This window comes from Lycorma delicatula, chromosome 1 (assembly GCF_047948215.1).
Source record: "Lycorma delicatula isolate Av1 chromosome 1, ASM4794821v1, whole genome shotgun sequence".
Taxonomy (NCBI): Eukaryota; Metazoa; Arthropoda; class Insecta; order Hemiptera; family Fulgoridae; genus Lycorma; species Lycorma delicatula.
In genome coordinates this window covers 336,119,673-336,146,135 of record NC_134455.1, presented here as the reverse complement: position 1 = coordinate 336,146,135, position 26,463 = coordinate 336,119,673, and the positions used below count along the sequence as shown (strand labels likewise).

At 30.4% G+C, this 26,463-nt stretch overlaps 1 protein-coding gene across 1 annotated transcript in view; it reads right to left on the bottom strand.

The window, feature by feature from the left end:
* The window catches only part of nst (phosphoglucomutase 3-like protein nst), a 49,753-nt gene that overhangs the window by 5,585 nt on the left and 17,705 nt on the right, over positions 1-26,463 (bottom strand). Inside the window, exons 4-9 of the mRNA XM_075382214.1 lie at positions 23,411-23,569; positions 18,765-18,933; positions 13,709-13,821; positions 10,540-10,697; positions 5,432-5,624; positions 4,252-4,367 (exon numbers count right to left, since the gene is read on the bottom strand). Coding sequence (XP_075238329.1) covers positions 4,252-4,367; positions 5,432-5,624; positions 10,540-10,697; positions 13,709-13,821; positions 18,765-18,933; positions 23,411-23,569 — 908 coding nt within the window. The remainder of the gene's footprint in view (positions 1-4,251; positions 4,368-5,431; positions 5,625-10,539; positions 10,698-13,708; positions 13,822-18,764; positions 18,934-23,410; positions 23,570-26,463) is intronic.

Below are 26,463 nucleotides of genomic sequence, written 5' to 3'. Positions count from 1 at the left end.
TGTTTCTCTTTTATTTAATGTATAGTTCATCTCTTACAATGCTTTGTTCTGAAGCTATAACCATTTAAAACCCCACTATTATTTTAGACATAATCTAAAAATTCAAGCATTAAATCTCTTTGCCATAATTTTAATGGCATATAAGATGTTTTCTGTATTATGTTAACAACATAACATTTTACTAGCAAAATATTTTTAATTGGATTCAGTTGATAAGATGTACCTCTTAAACTTAATAATGTGATTTAAACTGAAAAAATTCATACATTTTATGTTAGTTATATGAAAACTGAAATTTCAAAATGCAGAATATAATTCCTGTTTTAAAAGCCAATTCAGATATCCACTCTAAATTCCACTTTCATTGGGTTATGAAGTGGCTTTATGAAACAGAGAGATTTGCGAAGCATGACTATAGAAATAAGATAGCAGTGTAAAAATGTACAGTCAATAATAAAATGGGTACAAAAATGTTGTTAATAATAAAAAATGAGCATACAGAAAAAACATGGGTCATTTACAACGATTATATGATTCATTTATTCATTCTCAATGCTCTGCTTTCAAGGCAGGTCCTGTCACGGCTGCTGATCTCCACCTCATTCTATCTTTTGCTAACCTCTTTGTTTCTGTATACTTTCCCTTTTCCATAATCCCATCCATCATTTGATATCTCTTCCTTTCCTTCCATTCATCAAGCTTTCTATCGCATCCATTAATAGACTAATAATGGGCGAGAGATACATAGAAGGGAAGCAAAGAGTGTATGTTGCATTTGTCAACCTAGAAAAGGCATTAACAGAATTAGATGGGGTAAATTACTGCTGATGGGGTAAATTACCTTCTTCTCATACAATGTCCTAACCAGTTCCTTTTCCTATATTCAATCATGTTTAGCATTTTCCTGTTCTCTCCAATTTTCCTTAATTCTTCTTCATTTGCCATCTGACATTTATCATTCTGCACCAAACCCACATCTCAAAAGCCTCAATTCATTTTCTGTCTGCCTTTCTCAAATTCCACATTTCAACTCCATAGATCATCACACTCCAAATCATTAATTTCATTTCATTAATCTCTTCCCTTAATGCTAAGTTTATCTTCCCTTCTTACTAAATACCTGCTTACATTTCGATAATCTTGTAATAATTTCTACTGTGCAAGTCAGGTCATCAGTTTTAATGCTCCCTAGGTGCTGATATTCCTTTACCTGCTTTAAAACTTCATTTCTTATCTTAATCTCAAACCTTTTCTCATATAATTTTTTTCACATAATACCATGCATTTTCTTCTTTTTGTTGATCCTCATACCCTGACTTTCACAAGCTTCATTTAAGTCATCAAGCATTTATTTAGTTTACTTGGCCTCTCTGCCAGTACCACCATGTCTTCAGCAAAACATATACATTCTCTTCTTCTTCCCCCTGATCTTTATTCCTCTTTTCCCATTCAGACAGCATTTAATTATTTCTTCCAGATATATACTAAACAGTTTCGGTGACACGCAGCAAACCTGCCTCACTCCCCTTACAATCCCTATTCATCCTGTCATTTTGTCTCCTACCCTCACTTTTATTCTCTGGTTATAGTACAGCTCTTTTATTAGGTGTCTCTCTTTTCAGTCAACTACCTTCTTTTCCAAATTTAGCAGTAATTTACCCCATCTAATTCTGTTAATGCCTTTTCTAGGTTGACAAATGCAACATACACTCTTTGCTTCCCTTCTATGTATCTCTCACCCATTATTCTTAGCAGCCCTATACTGTCTCTTATTCCAACACCTCTCTAAACCCATACTATTCTTTCTCAATACTTCATCCAATTTATTGTACATCAACTTATTCAGAACCCTTAATATACAGCTGCTGTAGCTGTATATTAAGTTATTGTTACGTGTTCTTCACACTTCTTTGTATTTCTTTTCTATTGGTACCACTATTGTATCCTGGAAGTCCTCTTTTCTGGAAGGCCACTTTTCTTTTTCAAGTGTTCCATTGCATGGATATAGTAATAACAATTCTCCTATTGCTTTGAACAGTTCAGTTGGTATTATATCACATCCCTTAGCCTTTCCTTTGCTCATCATTTTAATTACCTCATTCATTTCACTTTTTAATATATTTACCCTAATCTTCTTCCACTCTTATACCTATTTCTCTTGGCTTTTCTTCTAACACATAAATTTGCAATGTATTATTCTTCCCATCTCCTTTGTATTTCCTCCTTCTCATTAAGTGTTGCACCATCTTTTGCCTCTGTCTGACACATTTTCTTTCTCCCATCTCTCTTTAAAAACTATTTCAATGATTTATATGAAACAACTATAACAAATATCTGACATATTAAACACTTCAAATAATATTGTGTTTGAGTGACTGGAGACAGGTAATTTTTTGTGCTTGTTACATCATTTGTCATTTTATGCTTGTTACATGAATTCAAGGAATAATTTGTATTGTAATCATAAATACTAAACACAAAACCATGTTAGACAGTGGTGTGTTAACAAAATAAAAAGTCATGGAAAAATTAGAACAATTTTATTTAGTTGTATACCTGTAATAAATATTCTTTAAATGGAATTTTTTTATGATTACAATAATTACTGAAAATTTGGGTTATTTTGTAAGTGGTAAAGTCTAGTTGACTGAAGCTATGTAAATTTTACACAGCTGTTGAAATGTACATGCATCCCAGCTCCCGGCACGCCTTGCACAAATGCAAACACCATTTGCAGTTGTTGCACCATTGTGTATGATTTGTTTATATTGTGAAGTTGAAATGTCTCAAGTAACTGAGTGGCCTACAAATTGTGAAATTCAGTCTGCGATACAATTTTTAACTACAAGGACTGTGTCAGTAGTAGACATTCATCACCAAATATGTGAGGTTTATGAGCCTAATTCAATGAGTGATGGCAAAGTGGATAAATGGATAAGACTGTTCAAGAACAGGCAGGACAATGTCCATGATGAACCACGATCGGGCCGACCTTCTGTAATCACAGACAATTTGGTGCATGAAGTTGATGCAAAAATTTGTGAAGACTGGCGATTTGATTTCCACTTTATCACTGATATTCCCTAAAGTTTTAAGGTCAATGTTATACAAAATTGTTTTTGAAATCTTGCAGTTCAAAAAACTGTACTTGGGATGGGTTCCCAGGCTGCTTTCTAAAGAACATTGAAAAATGAGAATGGCTAGTGCTTTAACATTTTCATCCTGATATAGTGAGGAAGGAGATGAACTTTTGGGCCACACTGTCACAGGGTATGAGACATGGATTTCTCACATTACTTCAACATCAAAACAGCAATCAATGGAATGCAACACACAACATCTCCAGTCAAACACACAATGTCAACACGCAAGATTATGATTTGGGATAGACACGGTACTGTGATTTGGGGTAACGTACTGTGAGACCTTGAAAAAGCTTTGGTGTGCCATACAGCATATGTGGCCTATTGTCATCTGGAGTTTTGCTGCTACATGATGATGCACGACCTCATTCTACTGCTTAAAATCAGTAACTCTGAGTTTAATCAGATCTTTTGGATGGGAGCAAATGGACCACCCACTGTACAGCCCCGACCTTGTGCCAAGCAATTGCTACCTGAAGGAGTTTCTCGGCAGCAGTGGTTTAACACCGAAGAAGAAGTGAATAATAATTGAAAGTTGAAGACTGGTTTTCTTCACAGACAGCTAATTTCTATGACATGGGCATAAACAATTTAGTAGAACACTATGATAAAGGTTTAAACAAACAAGGTAACTATGTAGAAAAGTGCATAAAGTGTAAAGAGTGAAAAGAAAGAAAAGTTTTTGACAACTTTACTAGTTTTGTTTATATTAAAAAAACTGTCCTAACTTTTAAAAAAATAGCCCTCGTATATAAAACATTTTACAATGAAATGACTTCAATATTCAGTGAGAAATTTTATCAAAAAGGATATATAAAAGAGAAATTTTAAATGGTGGCTTATAAAACATTTTTTTTTTCACTAGTGAAAAAAAAATAAAAGGAATAAGACAAAGTCATCATTTGATATAGGTGGTAAAATTGTGATTCATGCTGGTATTTATGTTAAAAGAGAAACAGAAACAAATTCTTGATAAATTCAAGATTAATTTCTGTTTCCCATTTGATCCCAAAATGCATGAGAAAAGACCAAATTATCAATGGAAGACTGCAAACGTGTATTTTAACTTAGAAAAACCAAATATATCTAATGACTACTCAGTTATTACCTGATAAATGACCGACCATTAGCATACTTTTTCACTGTTTTATCAATTGCATCTTGAACACCTGGAGGCGAAACACAGTACCGTTCAGCATCTTTAGTCTTCACAACATTTCTGTCCTGTAACACAATTCAAAACATCTTGATGTCTTTGATGTTACAGTATAATGATTCAAATTTAAGCAACTGCTGGGAGTTTTTCTGATTTAGGAAAACATTACTTAGGATGTGATCAAAAATTGCATTCAATTTCAACTGTGTTCATCCATTTATAGTAAAAATGTTAAACGGGGTGTTCCGGTATGTTTTCGCTGAACTTCAGGAACTGATTCAGGGCACCAAAATGAGCAAAAAATTCATATAAGCATGTTCCATTTTGCTTTGTTTTGCTTCTGGACGCCATTTTGTGATTTTCAACAAAAAAATTATTTCTCAGCAATGGGTAAACATGCTCTAATTAAATCTGGCAAATCTAAGACTAGTGTCTTGTTCTACAACATAAAAAATTTTAAAAACGTCACCTTCAAATATCTCAAAGTAGCAGCCATCTTAATTTTTTAATATTCAATATCTTTGTAATTATTTGATCAAATCTTTACTTTTATAAAATTTATTAAGCATTTTATTTTGAACAAAATACACCTTATTTCTAAAAATCTATTGACCAACAATCAGTTACTGCAGACAATTAACCCAGCACTACGTTTGCAAACTGTAATGCAAGCTGATAATTTTTTGCCTGTTTTTATTTCCTCCACTAAATGTAATAAAAATTATTAATAATAAATAATATAGTAAATTAATAATAGAAATTATCCCCTCATACAAGTATGGAAGGGTTTAAGCTACAGCTTTATTCATGTATTCAATTCTTTCAACTAAAAATGTATGAAATAAACAAACACACATTCTAAAAGACAAACCTGGTAGTTATAACTGGTGACATTAAATCTGAATGCTAAGACTTTTTTACCACAAGACAGTAGATGTTGTCAGCAATTTAATAACTAATAACATTTTAAACTAAATAAAAACTAATAGCTGGTATAAAAAGAAACCAAAACTAATAAGAATATAAAAAAATAACTGATATAGATATTTTTTTTATAAGTTATGTAACAACAAATAATTTAAAAAATCTTATGAAAATAACTTAATAAAACAAAATTTTATATAATTAATACCTTCACAGTAACTTTCAATTGTCTGTTGGGCAGATCGTAATACGTTGCCTTCCAATCTTGAATATTCCAACCTTTAGCATGAAGTACAGTTTCAACCAGAAGCATATCTGATATCGCATCACCCACAGTTTCATTTATTAAATCAATTAAAGCTCTTAAATACTTCACAGCGGCCAACTTCTTAGCATCCAAGCTTAAAAACAAATACCAATTCAGTCAATCCTTTTCCAAAACTAATATAAACAAAAAAACACAAAATATGTAAAAGACAACACCCACAATACATCATGTATAAGAAAACATCCACAATTCATAATATATAAGAAAACACACTTCACAAACATCTCTTTCATTTCCCAAAAAAATCCGTCTTGCCAATGATGCTTTCAGCATATGGTTCTTTCTGTGTGTGCACCTACTTTTACAAAACAGATGCGACAGTTGCACTGCTTAAGGCAGTTATCTGAGTCTCTCAAACATTTCCATTTTATTAAATTTACCAAATGTGCAAATTGAAGATTTAAGGACTTCCATGATATGCTGGCCACAATATTAGAGATTATAGCGAGGATATGAGGTGTGGGGAAACCTGGAAGATAGAGGAGTGTGTCCTTTGTTGACAGCAATTTTCATGCTTTTACCTGATTTTGACTAATGACTAATGACTAATGAAGGAACGCTTAATTCATACAAAAGGGAAGAGTGTAATCTCAATTATAGACCATACATTTATTAAAAAAAACGAACTTGGACTATAAAAGAACAATACTGTCAAAAGAACTTGGGCTGGAAAAGAAATACTGCGTTCACACTTTCTACTCTGCCAACAACTGAGATAAAATCTGATGAACTATGGTAAAGTTCAAATTTAATGCAATAACTACCATTCTTACTGTTAATCAATAGGAAGGGCTACACAAAGGTTGAGAGCCGTCATATTTTTTACACCATGGTTTTTTAAGTTAAGGTCTTCCAGGGCAGGTTTTATCTTTAATGAATTTATGACCCTCCAAAAATGCATTTTGTCATCAACACTTTATAAAACAAGCTCCCCACAAATGTTTCATATTTGAAAGTTTGAGTAGTGTTTTCCCAGAGTATGTTGTGTTCATGTTATCTCGTGCGAGCTTGCAACATGGAACAGAACAGCACGATAAAATTTTGTTAGACTTGAAGAATCTTTCATTGAAAACTTATTCTATGATACAGCAAGCATTCGGTGATGAAGCTGCATCTCGTGCTACAAAATACACGTGGTGGAAGCAGTTTAAAGATGGGGTAGACAGTCATTGGATGACGATGAATGAAGCGGGAAGCTATCAACAGCTGTTGATGGTGAAAATGCTGTGAAAGTGCGCACACTCCTGCTTGAACAACCTCATCTTATCCTTCAGGCCATAGCAGAAGAGCTAAACATCGGTAAAGACGTGGTATGTACAATTCTAACGGTAAAACTGAAAGGTGTGCTCTTGTTTCGTTCCACACTTCTTAAGTGAAGAACAAAAATACATGCGTCTTGCGCTTAAGACTTTGTTGAAACTGCCGATAGCGAACCAAATTTTTTTGAAAACAATTGTAACTGGGGATGAAAGCTGGTGATTCATGTATAATCTGTGAACAAAGCATAAATCTGCTGCTTGGTTGAGTCCTGGAGCATAAATCAAGAGTGAAAACAATGTTGACTGCATTCTTCGACTCAAAGGGCCTGATTCATCATGAATTTGTCCCAACTGGTCAAACTGTGAATTCTAAATTCTATTTGGAAGTAAACACCTGATGCGTCGCATTCGTTGAATCCGGCTCGAGTACCAAGATCCGGGCAGATATACTTTCTTGTACGACAAGAGAGTCCTATTGCCATGTCGGCACACATGGCAACAGTTTAACACGTTACTACACCACAAATCATATCACCATCTTATCCCACCCGCCCTATTCACTCGATTTGGCTCCAGCAGACTATTTTCTGTTCCTGAAACTCAAGATGAAGATGAAAGGCTGTTTTTTCGACAACATTCCAGCCATACATCCAAAGGGCTTGCACCAAGCAGTTGAAGACGATCCCATCAAGTGATTTTTCCAGAACGTTTGACGGGCTCTACTGATGCTGCAACGAGTGTATAACTAGAGAAGGATTCTATGAAGAGGGCTGATGCGAGTAAATTCGTTTATCTTTAAATCTGTATTTTTATTTAATTTAGTTTGGGAACTTTTCAGACAATCTGTGTAAGTAAAGTTCTTAGGGTAAACTGTTATTCTGAACATCCTTAAAATCCTAAGGATGACTTCATGGCAATATCTAATGTGTTCAAGGACAATAATACAAATTTTTACAGCACTTTAATTTTATCCAAAACAATGGAAAGGGTACATAATAATAGTACTGATTCCCTAAGAAAAAATGGTTTCAGACAAGCCATTGCCAATGGTGTTTTTGCTTCCTGGATAATCCTTATTTCACATTATTTACAATGAATTGGAGGAAGCTATTAACATGGATTAAGACCTGAAGGTCGTAAATATGGCTTCAAAAATGTTCACCTGGAATGCACTAAATTTGAGTGTCTATGTTGACAAAACAACGATCTCAGGAAAGTACTAGAAGAAAAGGTTCAAAAAAGTACTGTTGCCATTGTTAAACTGGATAAATTTAAATGTAAAACGATCAAAATAGTTATTGCTACCTGAACATAGACATAAGAATTCAAAATTAGAATGCAATATTAGAATCATTATTTAATTGAATTATTATTGAACTGAAAAAAGAAAAACCGTAGGAATGTAAACGAAATGCAAGTAACTACTGAGAATAGAAAAAAATTAACTAATATTAAGAGATTACAAAAAAAAACAAACATCCTAAAATTCATTTGTCTTGTAGAAGAAAAACCAGTACGTCATAACCCAAACAAGATTTTATCAAGGATTTGTTAGAGCTACACTTATTGTTAACCAAATGTAACATACTAGAAATTTGTAAGATCAAATCTGAATTATTTTCAATGACTAACCCATATCATGAATTAATCAAAGTAAAGACTCTTAAAGGGGCAATACAGAGAAGAGAAACTTGTTTGTAGATTCAACAATAATTTACGTGTATTAATTGTTTATAAAAAGAAAATCAAACATATATTTCAGTAATTGAGCCTCTGAACCCAACAGATTTTGCCCAATCTTCTATTAACAAATTTGGAATTTTTGGTCAAATACTTGGTGGCTATCCCTGAACATGAATATACATCAACTGGAAAATCATACACATACAATGGGTTTGTTCATGCAATTTATAATGTTATTTAATGCTGTAGCAAATAATATATATAATGCTTAAATTTTCCTTGAAGTACACCCATTTACTAATAAATTAGCATAAATCTACTGTCTTAACTGAAACACAGATATTTATATTAAGGAATCCTGTTATAAACTCCTGCATAATACTGTCTACATTCCAACTCTTTTAAGCTATTCAATAACCTTTTTCCCAAGCCATGTCATATACCTTCTCTAAGACTATAAAAACATAACAAAGCATTGTAGTAGAAAAGAGCATTCTGCACAGCTTCTTCTACAATCATTAGAAGCCTCTTCATAATTTGCTCTTGTTTTCGTACAAAAAGAGAATTCCTTTTAAGAAACCATAGAGTCTGCAGTTAACCTTTTTCTCCATTAGCTATAATAATATAGTGAAATGAGATATAGGTAAAAGTTAAAGATGCACAGGTCTTGTATTTTCCAGACTTTATATACAAAAAATACGCTGTCCAAAAATAATTTTGATGTGAAACTCAGAAACACATTTTACGCTAATACTATTAAACAATAGTGTAACTCTGGAGCTGTACAAACAGGTGCAAGATTTTACAAATTTTTATATTTATATTTTTTTGACAATAAATTAAATTTTTAGACCCCCTAATGACTCCCCCAATGACAGGCTGCTTAATTCATCATATGTTTTAATTCAAAATACGAGGGCTGTCCAGAAAGTAACTTACGTTTTGAAATAAAAAAACCAACCAAATAAAAAAAAGAAATTTTATTATATACATTTGAAAGGAACAATATTTTTTTCTACATAGACGCCATTTAAATTGAGGCACTTATAACAACATATAAGCTTTTCAATTCCTTCTCTATAGAAATGCCTTAGATTTTTGGCATCCATCTTGCACAAAATTTATAATAACCCAGCTTCACCGATACAATTTCATGCAGTAAACTTTGAACTTTGTGAAATTTGGGGGAAATGAAGGGAGAGTTTTGTAATTGTCATGTGATGATTTTCATCGTCAGTTCATCAGTCATGAGGCTAGGCCGACCACTGCAATCCTCATCATGAACATTGGTGCGGCCATTTTTAAATTGAATGCACCATTGCCTCACACCACCTTCACTCATTATTCAATCTCCATACACCTCACAAAGTTACCAGTGAATTTCAATTGGTTTGAGGTTTTTTGCCAGTAAAAACCTTATCAATGAACGCACCCTCACAACTTGTGGGATTTTCTATTGAATCGCACATTTCAATAATTCACAATGAACAAAGAAAAATCAGAGTCCACAAGCTATGACAGCTTGATACGTAGGAGTGTAGAAACGTTTTGACGCAAAGATGGCGGCTCTATCCCCACGTAAGTTACTTTCTGGATCACACTCGCAATTTTTCAGTATCCTCAGTTTGATGATGCTCAAGTAATGTGCATATTACATTGGTTATGTATGAGACTTTCTTAACAATAAGGCTTCTTTTTCTCTTAACACCAGGGTGGTGCAAGGTGGTGTTGGTAGTATGTTGGAATGGTATGGATCTACTATAAAAGTATTACAGAAACTTTTATATATGGAAGCAGAAAAAAAAGATGGTGGTTTACTGCATAAAATTCTCTTTCTGTAGGTCAGCACAGGCTTATCAATATCTGGAAAAATTACAAACAACATACACATGTGTGGGTGCATACAAACCCACACATGATGCTTATACTTGTGAGAATACAAATTTGCATACATAAATGTAACTACTCAAAATTGAAATTAATTTTCCAATTTCTCTTTTTAGTAAACAGTGCACTGTACTGTGGCTAATTAATAAGAAGAATTACCTAGTGTTAGTAGATTCCTTCTTAATGATCTCTTTAACTCTATCACTAAAAATAACAGTACCATGTCCATTTGCTTCAAAATAAACACCAATATCGAACTCAGTTGCTTTATGATGAAGATGTTTTACTCCTGTAGGTACACAAGCTACTGGTATTTTCTGAAAGACATCAACGTTTACAAATAATATTGTGCAGATAACAAGGCAATGGAACTGTTTTTTCTTTATTTACCAGAGAAAGAATTAGTACAATAAAAAATTTAATAGTTAAAAGTAATTTATAATAAAAAGATGAGAGATTCTTTAGACATTTGGTTTAGAGGAATTACATATTTATTACCATTCCATCTGAAAATAACTTATTTTTTCCAGTATGCAAATTTGCTAACATATTTAATTTTTCATTACCTTATATTAGTATTTTTTTATTCGTCAGTTTTTCATGAAAATATTGTAATTATTGATTTAATAAGAAACTGTTATTACCGCATAAATTAGGCATATTATTACATACGATCTTCTGGTTTATATTTTTACAGTCATACCTGTTCTTTGAACAGAAAAATACCCAATTTTTAAGATCTTTTTTTATGTTTCTCTGCCCCCTCAAGTTCATGGAAACATTCAGTTATCTGAAAATCAAAATGTAATCAATTAAATCAAATCAATCTGAAATCCAGTTTCTGAGTGGGATGTATGAATGATTGTTTAATGTTAAGGTCTGATACGTCAAATGGAGCTTTTGTTAATATTTCCAACATTTCTGGAATATAATCTGGAAAAACTAAACCACTTTTTCAGGATAATTTTTTTAATAATGGTTTAAAGGAAAATCCTGTAATACATTTTCTTATAATTTCATAGTTATCATCCATGATGTTTTTAATTTCTCTTTAATAAGTTGAAGTGTCCACAGGAAAGGAAAACCATGTTTACCCTTTTTTATTCTTACTTTAAATTGGATCTGAAATAATCTTATTCAAACTTCTTATTACTGTTCTGTTTACCCTTACCCATCTCACATTCCTTCTTCTCCTTCTCTACATGGCTTCCTTGTACCATGGCGACTGCTCTTTGTAAATATTGAGTTCAGAAATCATAAAAGTTAATTTTACACAAGCTACCCATTTTATTACTTCAATTGTGAATCTTTTTCTCATAGTACTTCATAGTTTATAAAACAGCAGTTTCAGAGGGAGGGGGTGAATGTATAACCTAACAAAGAAAATGTTTTTCTTTTTATTATAATTATCATTATTACTATTATCATATTTTACAAATGCACAGGATCATTTTAGTCCAAGTCTCTTCGAGTAGAGATCACTTTAGTCCAAGTCCTCCCAGTACTTTTTCATATGTTCCAATCTTTGTGCCCTTTCTAGTGTTGAAAATGTTGTGTTGTGAGTTCTTTCTTGTGAGTGTGAAGCAAGTGTTTTTATTCTTGATTTTCTTGTTTAATTTTATCTTATCTGTGTTGTCTATTAGTGTAAGGCCAATTTTCTTCAGATCCTCTCTTTTTTCTCCGATCCATCTGCATCCTGTCTTTGTGTTTTAAGTCGAGATTGTACTGTATTAGCTGTTTCAGAAGTCTTGAATCTTGCATCTTCATGATATATCCAAAGAATCCCAGTCTCCTCTAATGCATGGCATTAGTGATTGGTTCTAACTCTTTGTACATGACTTTGTTGGGCACAATCCACCACTGCCCATCTTTCTGGTACTTTTTATTGATGCAGGTTCTTCCAATTCTTCTTTCGATTTTCTGAAGTCTGTCTGTCTGATTGTTCATTCAGGTGGAAGAGTGTTTCTGCTGCATAAGTGGCTTCTGGTTTTATAACTGTTGTCCTTTTCTTTTTATTAATAATTTCTAAAATTATAAATAATAATAACTCAACAATTGCAAATACTAACCAACAAAATTTCTGTACACTATAAATTTCAAAAAGTGACTTTTTCAGTTTCTTTATGAAACTATCAACAGTAAGAATCCTAGGATATTTGGAGCTACTAGGGGAAATTAAACAAACTAAATAATATTACAGTGGCAGTTTTGTTCACAAGAGAAATCATACACATCTACACATACTTCCCAGCCACTAAAGGCTGTATTACTACATAGCTATACTAAACATGCATAAAGCTATTGTCTAGCTGTTCACCACTTAACAAAATATAATGAAATATCGAATTATACAATGTCCTAGGTTTGGAATCTGCTTCCCGAAGCAATGAAGGACACAGATGACTAACTTCTCAAAAGACCAATCATCATATAGCTGAAAAAATCCATCCTCTTCTCTCAATGAATACATCAACTTGAAAACAACTGAACTGGTCATCATGAATGACTCCAAATTTGAATCTAATTTTATCCATATTTATTTTTATACAATAAACACTTTAACTCAATGGAATTTGATAATAAAACATGTCTGATTAATGACAAGTGATATTATGAATAACATCTTTGAATATAGCATATATAATAAATTTTCTTTTTGTGATCAGCAAAAACAAGTCTCTTTTGAGTGTTGACCTGATGATTTGTCTCAATACAGTTTAAATAATTGGATTTAATACAAGATTGAATTAAATATGTAATCTGAGGGGCGTCAGTATGTTATGGCTTTTAAATGTATTACTACTGCATACTGCTATTAGTTTTCATGTGCTACACACCTTCTTGATTGTTTTGTAATATAACATTTTTTTATATATTACAAAAGTCTTTGGTGTAAAACTTTAAGTCGTAATAAATTATAATAATACTGTTGTAAATAGTTTGCTCTCAAGTTTAGCTAAATGTTTAATTAAATAGAAATCAGAGATAACTTGTTTGCCAGCAGCTAGAAGGAAAATATATTTAATATTTTCTAATTTAGAATGTTATCTTTCTTGATACCTAGACACTTTATAAGAGCAACTTCAGTCATTGTTTCTTCTACAAGAAATATATTTTTTCTCCAGTACATTAGTTAGAGCTTACATTTTGCATTATCAAGAGCTTTTTTGTTTTAAAAAAGGAAAACTGTGAGATATTGTGACTCACAGGTTAGAAGCATGCTCACCTCTTTAAACTACGAGTGTAAATATATCAAAAACTATTAGCCTAATGAAAAAATTCACCAAAACTTAAATAATATAATTAGAGTATCAAAAATGTGACTTACCAATGAGTTTGATATATAATTCGTGGAACTGCCGTTAGCATAAGCAGTTTGTACTAAACCAAGATTAAAATTCAACCCTGTATCTTTAATTAATTCCATTAGATAACCAGCAACTGGAAAAGAAAAAAGAACCTAAGCTAATCATAATATTGACAATTTAGAAATTTACCAGTTCAAACAATAATAAAGACCTCAATAAAAAAAAATAGATATATAAACTTCAAAAAAGATATATAAATTGAATAAATATAATTTCAAAAAAGATTTTATGTTCTTACAGATATTTAAAATAATTATATTTTAAAAATCACACTTTTCATTATTTAATGAACAACATGCACATTCATATCCCATGTGTAACAAGAAAATTATTTTCAATACCCACTCATAAGAGTACGTACCTTATTAAACGATATTAAAATTATACAATAACAGAATAATAATTATATAATAATAATTATATAATAACAGAATCCATGTGAGCAGGCAATTCAAAGTTTTTTCAGTAACAATTTTTCAGTTCCTTCAGAGACATTTCAACTTCTCTGCTTGATTTCCTATTAATATTCTTTGATAAAGTTCTAAAATTCACTTAAATTTTCATTAAAAACAATAAAAACTTGAAAATTTTAATCCTCATTTATTTCAGCTTATGGAATATCAAATTGTTTTATTCAGTGAATAATTACCAAGCAGCAACAATCCATTTTTTTAAGACACTTTATTTAGCCATTACATTTAAATGTTGTGAAACAATTGCTTCAATCCTCATGATAATGCTCAATTTATCTTTCCTGATTTTGTAACTGTTTTTATTTTTTTTAAGACATATCATCTAAATTAACAAAAGCACATTGGAAAAAGACATGTTGTGTGATGATAAACAAATAAATAAATAAATCGCAACCTTTAAACAGATTCTATTGTAGAGTATTTTTATAAAATTTAGAAAAAAGTAGAACTATAAACAAGTTCTAGGTACAGTTGCTGTATTTTATTCAATATTTAATGCATGAATGCATTTGTAAAATTGATAAAATAAATTTCTAATATACAAAACCCCATAACTCAGTAAAAAGAGATATACAGATAAAAAAACACACAAGGCTTAAATGGAAAAATTAGGTAATAAGGGTAAAAATTTGTTATGTATTAATAGTAACTTAACTTTTGATAAACAAAAGTATAAGAACAACTGAAAACTACTAAATATTAACACCATAATTAATAAAAAAATATGTATATGAAAAATTACAATAAAGAATCTTTTCCTGGCTGCAATTTTTAATAGAAAAAATTTTAATAACGTTAATATTAAGGAAAATAATATCAAAACCAGCAAAATGAGGATAAGATAAATTAATGCAAGAATGGTTTTTATACTTTGTTTATTACAGAGTCTGACATGTAAAGGATTAATATGTTTACCAAATATTAGAGATACCTTAAACAGTTATTAAGATATAAATTTCTATCAGAAAAAGATAAAGATAAATGTGAAAACTAACTGAATTTTTTTTCTTACATTGGTTTTAAGGTACATTCTACAGAAATATCGAAAAATAGTTTTACCCAATAAAATTTTTTTTTCGATTAAATTTATTTCTGATATAAAAAAGTAACTGATGTTTACAAGTATGGACTTATACAAGTGATTATATTAGTGTGTGCTTATATACTTAAGTAAGCATACTTAGTATAGTTTATTCTTATTAAGTAAGCATACACTATACTTATTAGCGTACACCTATAAGTATACTAGTGTGTGCTTATAGTCTGTTCCCAAAAATTACTTAATGGACTTACTACTAAGTACTTAGTAATATGATGAAGTACTAAGTAATGAGCATTTTGTAACGAAATTAATAGAATGTTTTATTTGTCTAATATAAACCAAGATAATTGTACAATATTGTGCTAGTCCACAATAAAAATAGAGCAATCATTTCTAAAGATATTACAAAACAGAAATAATTTCTATTACTTATAAACAAGGATGATTAATTGTGTATATGTATGTAAGTAAATAAGTGTGACAAGTTAACTGTATAATGATCAACATCACTTTGACAATGATTTTTTATTACCTTATTATTACTAGGGTTAATCCCACCCTCCACCACTCCATCAGGAGTCAGTCTACAAGAATTACTATGTTGGTGGCAAACATAAACATTATGACATCAAATTCATTGCAGAGTTTTATTCTTCAGATTCTGATTCTCTGAAGAAATTGATATCAGAAACCGAAGAATAATAATGAGCTTAATTCTCTTGATTATAATTAATAAGTTATGATTACAATTCACTCTGAAGAACTCCCTTATCTATTAAAATTTCATCATGCTAACATTATAGTTTCTTATGGAAAGTTTTACATTCTCATATAGTTTCACAAGGATTCTTAATTATCTTTCCTCCTACACCAGTCTTATACAATTTTACACACAACTTAGGACGGATTACGGAGTGAAGGGCTTGTTAAAAGTCAATAAAAGTTAAATTAACAAAACATAATTTTACATTATGTGAAAATTAATAGCAAAATTTAATTTGAATATATTAATCCAACAGCCGTTTTCCTGAAACCTGATTTGTTCTGCTGTAAAGTAACATTTTAGCAAAGTCCTTCAAAACTGTAATACGGCAAAAGATTTGTAATTTAAAGGATCTTGTTTATAGGCTTCTTTGTAGAGAGAGGGAAACAATTTCTGACCAAACTTTTGATATCTCTTCATGTAAATAGTTCATTAAGTATATTACAGAGATTTTGTTCCCATCTAGCTAGTAAAAATTTGTAGAGTTCAAAAACAATATCATAACTGCTTGTGCCTTCTTACATTTACTACCTTTAAACTTTGCAATTCTGATAATGTAAAACATGAATTAAAGTATTGGTGGTAAATGCTTAAAAATTTGTAATCCATGTGAGCAGGCAATTCAAAGTTTTTTCAGTAACAATTTTTCAGTTCCTTCAGAGACATTTCAACTTCTCTGCTTGATTTCCTATTAATATTCTTTGATAAAGTTCTAAAATTCACTTAAATTTTTAATGTTAGCATTCGTATAAAAAAGTTTTTAAAATACTGTGGTTTAACTTGTTTGATTACTTTCTTAGAAATCAATTTCATTTACATTTTTTAAAGAATTCATCTGTAAGACAGTGCTTTGGAAAACCTTGATTTTTACTACTTTTAAATAATTTCCTTACTCTATGTTTAGCACAGTAACAACTCTTATCAAACCCTGCAGATTTTCAATTCTGATTATTCAGAAGGTGATAAGAACAAGTGACTGCAACAGACTCCTCTCCAGTATTCTTGATTGCAACAATCGTATTCTTGTACAGATCACCAAGATTTTACTATAACAATCAATTTATTCCAAGATGTTACTATATATTTTTTTTTTAAATATGATTCATATGTTATTTCAGTAAAACCTAACACCAATCAATTAAAAAAAATAAAATCTCTGAGCATTAGAGAATGTTTAGTAACAGTTATTCTAGAACTGTTTATAAGCCTCATGCTATAACTCCTTCATTACATATAAATTTTTTTTAATATCAAAATTTAAATGGAATAAAACAAGAATTGCTATATTAAGCACACATTTCAAAAAAAAACCATAATAAAAATAAATATTTGGTCCTTGACCGAGTTAAAGTTTTCCCACTTTTTTGCAATTTTAAAAATAAAATTTAATATATTTTCATAATGTGATGAAAACCAAGTCAATTTTATAGTTTTACATTCAGCAAAGGAATATAACCCCAATCAAAGTTGTAAAAATTATTGTGCATTGCTGTAACAAAAACCATAGTGCTAAGAAAATAATGCATTTATTATCAGTTGGAATATACATCAACAGGCGGGAAAAAGATATATTTTATTTATTTCAATATTTTACATTGAAACAAACATTTAAAGAAAAAAATTAACTATACACTTGCCATGTTTTTTACTCAAAATTTTCAGTAGTAAATGGGTTAGAACAATTAGTCTTTTTATATTGATGAACTGTGATGCAAATTAAAGTTTAAGAAGTATGTATGTAGGTGAGTAACAAAATAATTTAAGTACAAACTTTTTGTTTACATCATTTTGGAATTTTTTTGAAGGCTACTGATATAATATCTATCTAATATCAGTGAATTAATATTGTAGCATATCACAGTGCAGCTATAATAGTGAACTGTGATGTAAATAAAAAAGAAATCTATCTTTTTTCCTTAATCTTATAATTAAAAAATCTGATGTAGACAACACATGACTTCCTTGTACGCCTATTAAATTACATTTACACATTTTTTTTTAAAAATGAAAGGTAATTTTATATTATTAAAAACTTCTGATACTTTTTCATATATACATATATATTTTTTTTTTTTGTTATTGAATTATTATTCATTGTAAAATTTTTTTTACAATGAGAGGTAAATAATTATTAATAAATCAACACATTTAAATTAAAAAAAAAGTTAAAAAAGGGAGATGAGGTCTGATTTGAATTGATGTGCCCTTCCCCTAACATCCAAATATTTCATTAATTAAATCTGATTTGGCTATAACTCTGGAACGTATGAAAATAAGTACCACTTATGATATATCGTTGAAAGTCTCTCAATGAGGGCTCTCAATGGGAAGAAAAAGTCCAAAATCCATTTTTTTTGGATTCTAGGCTTTTTTTGGACACTTTTGGTTCAGTCGATTGCAATCAAAAAAGGAGGTGCACAACTGGATGTTACAACAGTCCTAAATCCAAAATTTCAACATCCTACGCTAAACGTATTTGAGATGCAAGATACATACATCATGCTGAAACTAGTCAAAATGGATTCAGAGATGTTCAAAATGAATATTTCCATTGAAATCTGAAAACCAAAATTTTTCATAATCACAATACTTCCTTTACTTCATACAAGGAAGTAAAAGCAATTAAGACTTTTAATAAACTATATATAATCTACCTGCCCAATTATACGACATATAAATTATTTAACTGTTCGTTTTGATAAACCACAATACTACTTTTATGTGTACTATTTACTTACTGAGTGTAGCAATACGATCACCATCTAATAGATGAAAAGTCCCATTTTCATCAGTAAAATAATAAACAATTCTATCAGCATCACCATCAACAGAGACGCAGCGAGCATTTGGAACATGAGGTATGCCTTCAGGAGCCTTTTGTTGGACTTTCACAAAATCAGCTCCACACTGCTCATGAAATTATTTGATAAAAAATAAACATCATCATTAATTATCATATTGAAGATATTCATATACATATATTCCAGAGCAATTTGACCAATAAAGTGGGGAACATCTAATAATATCTGTAAAACAAGATCAATTGTAGATTCCATTGCAGAACATGTTTTAGAAACTTAACCAATTTAAAACATGTTATCAAAGCAATAATGAGAATTTACCAAACATTACTTTAAATATAACATTATAAACCTGAACTATTACATCAGATAGTAAAACTTTATGTGCCACTGTATTTGTATCAAAATGATGGTATGATATGTAATAACATCACCACTGGAATATTTAGTACAATACTTTATTCTCTCTGGTAGCAGTTATAAATATTTTTATTTATTCATTTTTAGCGACTCACTTTCTAACACGTTCTGAACATATTTAACATTGTTAGTAACTCAATACTAATAAAATAAAAAAACAAAGTGATTAAAGCCCATATTAATTACTGAAAATATAAATACCTGAAATAACATTAAACAAAGTATATGATGATACAAAATACAAAAAATTACTAGGAAATAAATCACAATTCATTAAGCGTTAATGAAAATTATTTGAATACATATTTATGTAAACATAGAATAGAGATGTAGATGATTTAGAATTTTTTTTAAATTTATTTTTAATTAATATTATTTTAAAATACATCAACAGAGTAATAGTTTCTATGAAAGAAAATATTTTAATTGTATTTTAAATAAATTGCTGAAAAGATTTTTAGGTGGTTTAATAACTTATTAAAAAAGGTAATAGTAATATTAAGTCCTTTCTCGTAAACCCAAGTTTTCTGTTGAGTAACAAGAATACAGTTTTCTGTCTGGTTTGATAGATATACAAGGCTAGGCTGATAAACGTTGCACACTAGTGTGCTACATGGAGACAAAAGGTACTATCGAGATGGGCGTGGCTGCACATGATAGCTAAAATCCCTGTCAACAAACCTGTGATAACACGTTGAAATCTGTTTACCTGTTTATTTTCAGTAGCAGTTAAAATGGAGCCAATATGTCAACACGGTTAAAACAGTGCACAGTGATCGAATTTTTAACAGCAGAAAATGTGAATCCTACGAATATTTTTCATCATTTAAAAGTGGTTTCCAGTAGTGAAACTACTGACAGGAGTACTTTGAATAGGAGGGCATTGAAATTTTGTGAATGTGAAGCTGTTAAAGCTGTGACTGAAGAGAAAGATCGAAAGGAGGTGATTTACTTCAAAGAGAATGGCGAACCACCCAGAAACACATTGCTATTCAGTTAGGCATATCTAAAGAATGAGTAGGCCATATTATCGAACAATTCGGTTACTGTAAAATCTGTGTATGATGAGTACTGCACAAACTCTCTGATGGCTCTCCACAAGCTGAAGTTTGAGCCTATTCTGCATCCACCATACTTGCCAGATTTGGCTCCATGCAACTTCCACTTCTTCCCTCATCTCAAGAGGGATCTCAAAGCTAATCATTATACCACCAATGATGAGGTGAAGGAAGCTGTGGCCACTTGGATCCAAGAAAGACCGCCAGAATTTTTCAGTGATGGAATGCAAAAACTTGTCACATGTTGGAAAAAGGGTATTGATGTAAATGGGGATTATATTGAAAAATAAATACTGCATTTTGTAGCTAAGGTATTGTAACTTTATTTTTTATTTCATTCTAATATCTCTTTTCATTTCCATGCTATGCATATATGTGCAAAATTTATCAGCCAAGCCTCGTAGGTATGGTTAAATTTTAAGAACAGGTGACGATTCATTTTAGCAAAAATTGCAAATTTATAAACAAATAGATAAATTACTATTTTTAATTTTCTAAGTTTCAGTCAATATGATTTGCATTTTTGAGCATGAACAATGACCCAACATCCATTTTTGATTACTGTAAACTTACTGACTCTTTAAGGGGGCCCTAAGAGATGATATTATACTTCAATGATTTTATATTATATTTGCACTCATTCCAAATGTTAAAAAATTATGAAAACCCAGCACTCATTTACACCCTTCAAAGAAAATCAATTTGATCATCCGAAGTAAATTTGTCATTTAATAAAACTCCTAGAATTTGCTTTATTGTAGCAGAATACAAATGTTATCATTAATGAGAATTCTAACAACACAATTATCAATATTACACCTACTTACAAAGCACAATGTAATAGTTTTATACATGTTTAAAGTTAACAGTATCAATCGAAACTGTGAATAATTTATTGAACTGCTAAATAGACCTTTAAATAATTTACTTTGGTTACAGATAAGATTAAGTCACATGTAAAAAGATATATTATAGTAACGGCAGTTCATTCATCACAAAGCTAGAATATATTCTATATCAACCCTAATGTAAAAATGTGTGAATGTGCTGTATGCAGTAATTTTTTTTTATTAAAAGGTTATCATAGCTGCTACTATCTAGTTATGAGGGGTAACAGAAATGTAATGCACAGTTTCTTATAATTCACAAATAAAAAGTGATAGTCAAATGATGGCACAGAAGTCCATTTTATTTGCTACAAAAACTTTTTCACATAGTTACTATTTACAGCTACACATTTCTCCCAATTATGAATGAGTTTTTTCATTCCATTAATGAAGAATGCTGGCTGGCAGTCTTTCCTTGATTCACAGCCTCATTACATTCTTCAGTCCATCATCTATGGTGAAATGAATACCTAAATAACCCTTTTTAATTGAGAATAATTTACTTTTACCTTTTTTACTTGTGTATATGTGTAATGGCTAACCATTATTGTGCAACAGATTATCGGCCTGTGGATGGTCAAACAACACACAAATCTTCTAAGGTGTTTTAACGTGTCTACATATCGCACAAATTTTATAGTCGACCCAGCTTTCAGGTAAACAATCATGTACCTATGATTGGAATCCCAGAACACTTAATGTGAAAGGTTTTTGCTGAGGGTTGTGTTTTCAATTTTTTATAATGGAAAACCATTATGCTGGTATTCTACGCTCAGCTGTTTTTCTTCTAATCATAATGATGCACCCGTTTTGTCTCTGTCACAATATTAATTTCCCTTGTCATGATGCTTCAGAAACTAATCACAACATTCCTTTTGTTATTTTCTGCTATGCATAGCACCTATTTTAAATAGATTTTACTGTAGCCCATCTGTGCAATAATGTATCCTACTTGTTCTTTCAATATGCCTATCTGGGTGACAATGTGTTCTGTGATGCAACTATTATTTTGAATCGATTCAACCATCTGCTTGTGATGTTTGTCATCAGTTACTAACCAATCAATAGCTGCGAGGTTCATCCTCAACATTCACTTCTGATGCACAAAATTATATTTTCCAATATAAATTATATTTACCAGCTTCTGATGCACCAAATTTTTTTAATAGTTTCATCACTGTTAAAAGCTTGTAGATGATTACGAATGTCAATGGCATTTACTTTTTCCACTGTTGAAAATCCAATCACTGTTCATTGTTTTAGATGTATTGACATAAACAAACTCAACTTCAAAACAATGATGACTGACAGAAAATGAGAAGGCGTGGGTCAACCAGTTCAGAACGTTAGCAGTAAGGGAATGAAACTACAAGATAGCATCACCTGTTTGTTTATGCGATACTTTGATTATGTTCCAATGTGCATTACGTGTCAGTTGAACCTCATACCTATTGTTACCATCTTTACACCAAGCAAATTTGAGCAGTCTATTAAAAATTAGTTTTACAATGCATACATAATTCAGGGCTTGCACATACTTCATTCTGGTTGCGCCTGTTCTATCTGGTCCAACAAAAAGTGTAATAAGGAAATAATTACAAATCAGTGACTTTGTTTTATTCATTTATTAAAATTGTGAAAACTCCTCTGGATTAGGAAGGTCTATAGAAATTGAGAGAAGGAAGTAAAATGTTTTTTTTGCAAGTATCTCAAAACCTGTTCACTTTAATATATATAAAAAAAGTTATAAAAGTTAATAACATTCCTTGAAATCTGGTCCTTTTTTTTGTTCTATAATTTAATTAAAACAATTTAAGTTTTGGCAATTTTTGACCTCCTTCTCTATGTTAAAAGTGTTTTTAATGCCAGTCTTTTATGATTAATTTTATAACTACAGACATAAGAAAAACACTTCAAAAAGATATTAGCAATATTTTCCTAAAAATGTTGTTTTCTTTCTTTAGTATACGTTTTAAATTGACAAAGTTATGGATTAAATATATGTAACAAATCAATCATTTCTTTAAAATACCTTTTCAAGTATTATTCAGTAATGAAAAGGTTGGTTAAAATAAGTTAATTTTTATTTTTTATGTAATGAATATCTGGTGTAATTTTTTATAAGCAACAGTTTAGGAAAAAGATCACATTTTCCAATTTATACTACAAAGCAATAAAACATGTCTAAAATAGTCAATAGTCAGTACTGGTTTCTTACATTATGGTTTAGTTGACCGACTTCATTATGTTTATCATTGTAAATTTTTACAGAGATTGTATTTCCCAGAAAAGGCAAAAATTCCTTCATTATTATAGATCCAACACCATTAGCGCCATCAAAATACAATTCAGACAAATAATTTTTATGAGAGTACACCTGTAATCAAATTAAAACAAATAATTATAAAATTGGCAATACATGAAGTGGTGAAACAAGAAGAAAAAAACAGAACACTGCAGTCGGTCCTACCATTGTTGTCACATAATTCCCACAATATTGGAGCATACCCTTTTACAATTACATAACTTTACATTTATTTTAATGTCCTAGAAAAGCCATCTCCAAATATTAAATTGTAAAAAATTAACAAATGAAAAAACAAATTATGAAGTACTACAGCTTTGAATACTTCTAGAAAACCAATGTGGTGTTTAGGTCATGAATTAAATAAGATTGAAACACTAAGTAGAATCTTGATACAGAAAACAACTACAAGCAGCTTCTGAAATTATAGAAAGTTTCATCAGATCAAAATATCTGGGAACACTACCATTAACAGAAAAAATACAATCCAGCTAGAAAATGTCTGACTTAATAAATTATTGTGAAATCTAAACAAGAACAAATTGTTTGCTGAAATAAAGCTCTTTCAGTTCTATACATGCCTAAAATCGGTTAAAGAACAGAGCACGTAATTAATTATACAAATTTTTGTAACCACAAAAGGGCTTTTATGACAAAATTTTGCATCTGATAATCACAACTATATATAAAAACCTTTTAATATATATATTTTTTAACCTCAATTGGTATCTGTCAATAAACTTACATTTATTTTCAACTATTTGTTCATTTCCAAATTTCTTGACACCAGAAGTACAGCCTTTCAGTACTCCAGCACCCTTACAATCCAGTATAGATCAGATTATATTGCCTCCACTGTATATACAAACATAAAACATATCCTAATATATTTTTGTCACAGAGCAGAAAGGAAAATATGAAAATATTCAGCTTTAATTTGGAATGAAATTACATAAGTCAAATTAAATTTAACTGATTAATTATCTTTCTTTTCATTAAGTTTATCTCCCAAAATTAGTCAAGATGAACTCTGCAATCTGTATAAAAAGTTTTTTAATATTACAAAAACGCAGTAATTTGATAAGTTAATCTTACCAATTTAATTTTCAAATATGGAAATTAATATATTAAGAATAACATTAAAATATTAGTTTGGAAATTAATATAAGTTTAACTTATCTAATTACTGTGTTTTGGTGGTTTATATTTCATATAATATTAATTTGTTTTAACAGAGGTTAAAACAAATATTAATTTAATTGACCACTCTTGGTCAATTAAATATATTTCAATTAAAAAAAAAAAATTATCTTTATATAATATATATATATTTTTTTTTTTGTCCATGTGTATATGACTGAACTCCTCCTAAACGGCTGGACTGATTTTGATGAAATTTTGTATGTTTATTCGAGAATGGTTTAGATTCACAATTTGATCCGATAGAAAATGTTTTTTTTAATTAATTTATTTATTTATGTGTTGTTGATCTTGGGATGGTTAAGGTTCACAATTGGATCTGGTAGGCAGCGCTGCAATTTTTTAATTTTTGGCATATCAGTCAGACCCGATAGTTGGTGCTGCGATCAGATTCTAGGAAATTTGTTTATTTTGTTGCTTTTTCGCATATCAGTTACTTGCGTCGTAGCTTAGTGTTATTATTATACTAAAATTCGTATGTACTAGAATTGCACACTTATTGAGAATATCATATTACATTATTATTTATTGAAATAACGTTTTAAAGTGTAATTAAAAAATATACATTATGCAGATTTGTAAGATGCAGTATTGACGTGAGTATTTTACATGATTTTTCATGAATTTTAATGATGTATACATGGGCACTCAATAACAATCAACTTAACCTACAAATTAAAATTGTCAGTTCTCATTTGATTCTATGCAACTTATGAAGTATTGAACGGCTCTTTGAAAATAAAATTGTAAGTTTGTAAAATAAATTTTAACATTTATAAAATTAAAATATAAATTACTTATAATAATTATCGGCAATAAATATAAATATATATAACTATCGGCAATTAAGAAATGCTATAAACAGGAAGTGCAAACTGGCGAAAGAAGAGTGGATTAAAGAAAAGTGTTCAGAAGTGGAAAGAGAAATGAGCATTGGTAAAATAGACGGAGCATATAGGAAAGTTAAGGAAAATTTTGGGGTACATAAATTAAAATCTAATAACGTGTTAAACAAAGATGGTACACCAATATATAATACGAAAAGTAAAGTCGATAGATGGGTGGAATATATTGAAGAGTTATACGGAGGAAATGAATTAGAAAATGGTGTTATAGAGGAAGAGGAAGTTGAGGAGGAGGAAGTTGAGAAGGATGAAATGGGAGAAACAATACTGAGATCTGAAGTTAAGAGAGCATTAAAAGATTTAAATGGCAGAAAGGCTCCTGGAATAGACGGAATACCTGTAGAATTACTGCGCAGTGCAGGTGAGGAAGCGATTGATAGATTATACAAACTGGTGTGTAATATTTATGAAAAAGGAGAATTTCCATCAGACTTCAAAAAAAGTGTTAGTAATGATACTAAAGAAAGCAGGGGCAGATAAATGTGAAGAATACAGAACAATTAGTTTAACTAGTTATGCATCAAAAATCTGAGAAGAGAGTGGAGGAAGTGTTAGGAGAAGACCAATTTGGTTTCAGGAAAAGTATAGGGACAAGGGAAGCAATTTTAGGCCTCAGATTAATAGTAGAAGGAAGATTAAAGAAAAACAAACCAACATACTTGGCGTTTATAGACCTAGAAAAGGCTTTCGATAACGTAGACTGGAATAAAATGTTCAGCATTTTAAAAAAAATTAGGGTTCAAATACAGAGATAGAAGAACAATTGCTAACATGTACAGGAACCAAACAGCAACAATAACAATTGAAGAACATAAGAAAGAAGCCCTAATAAGAAAGGGAGTCCGACAAGGATGTTCCCTA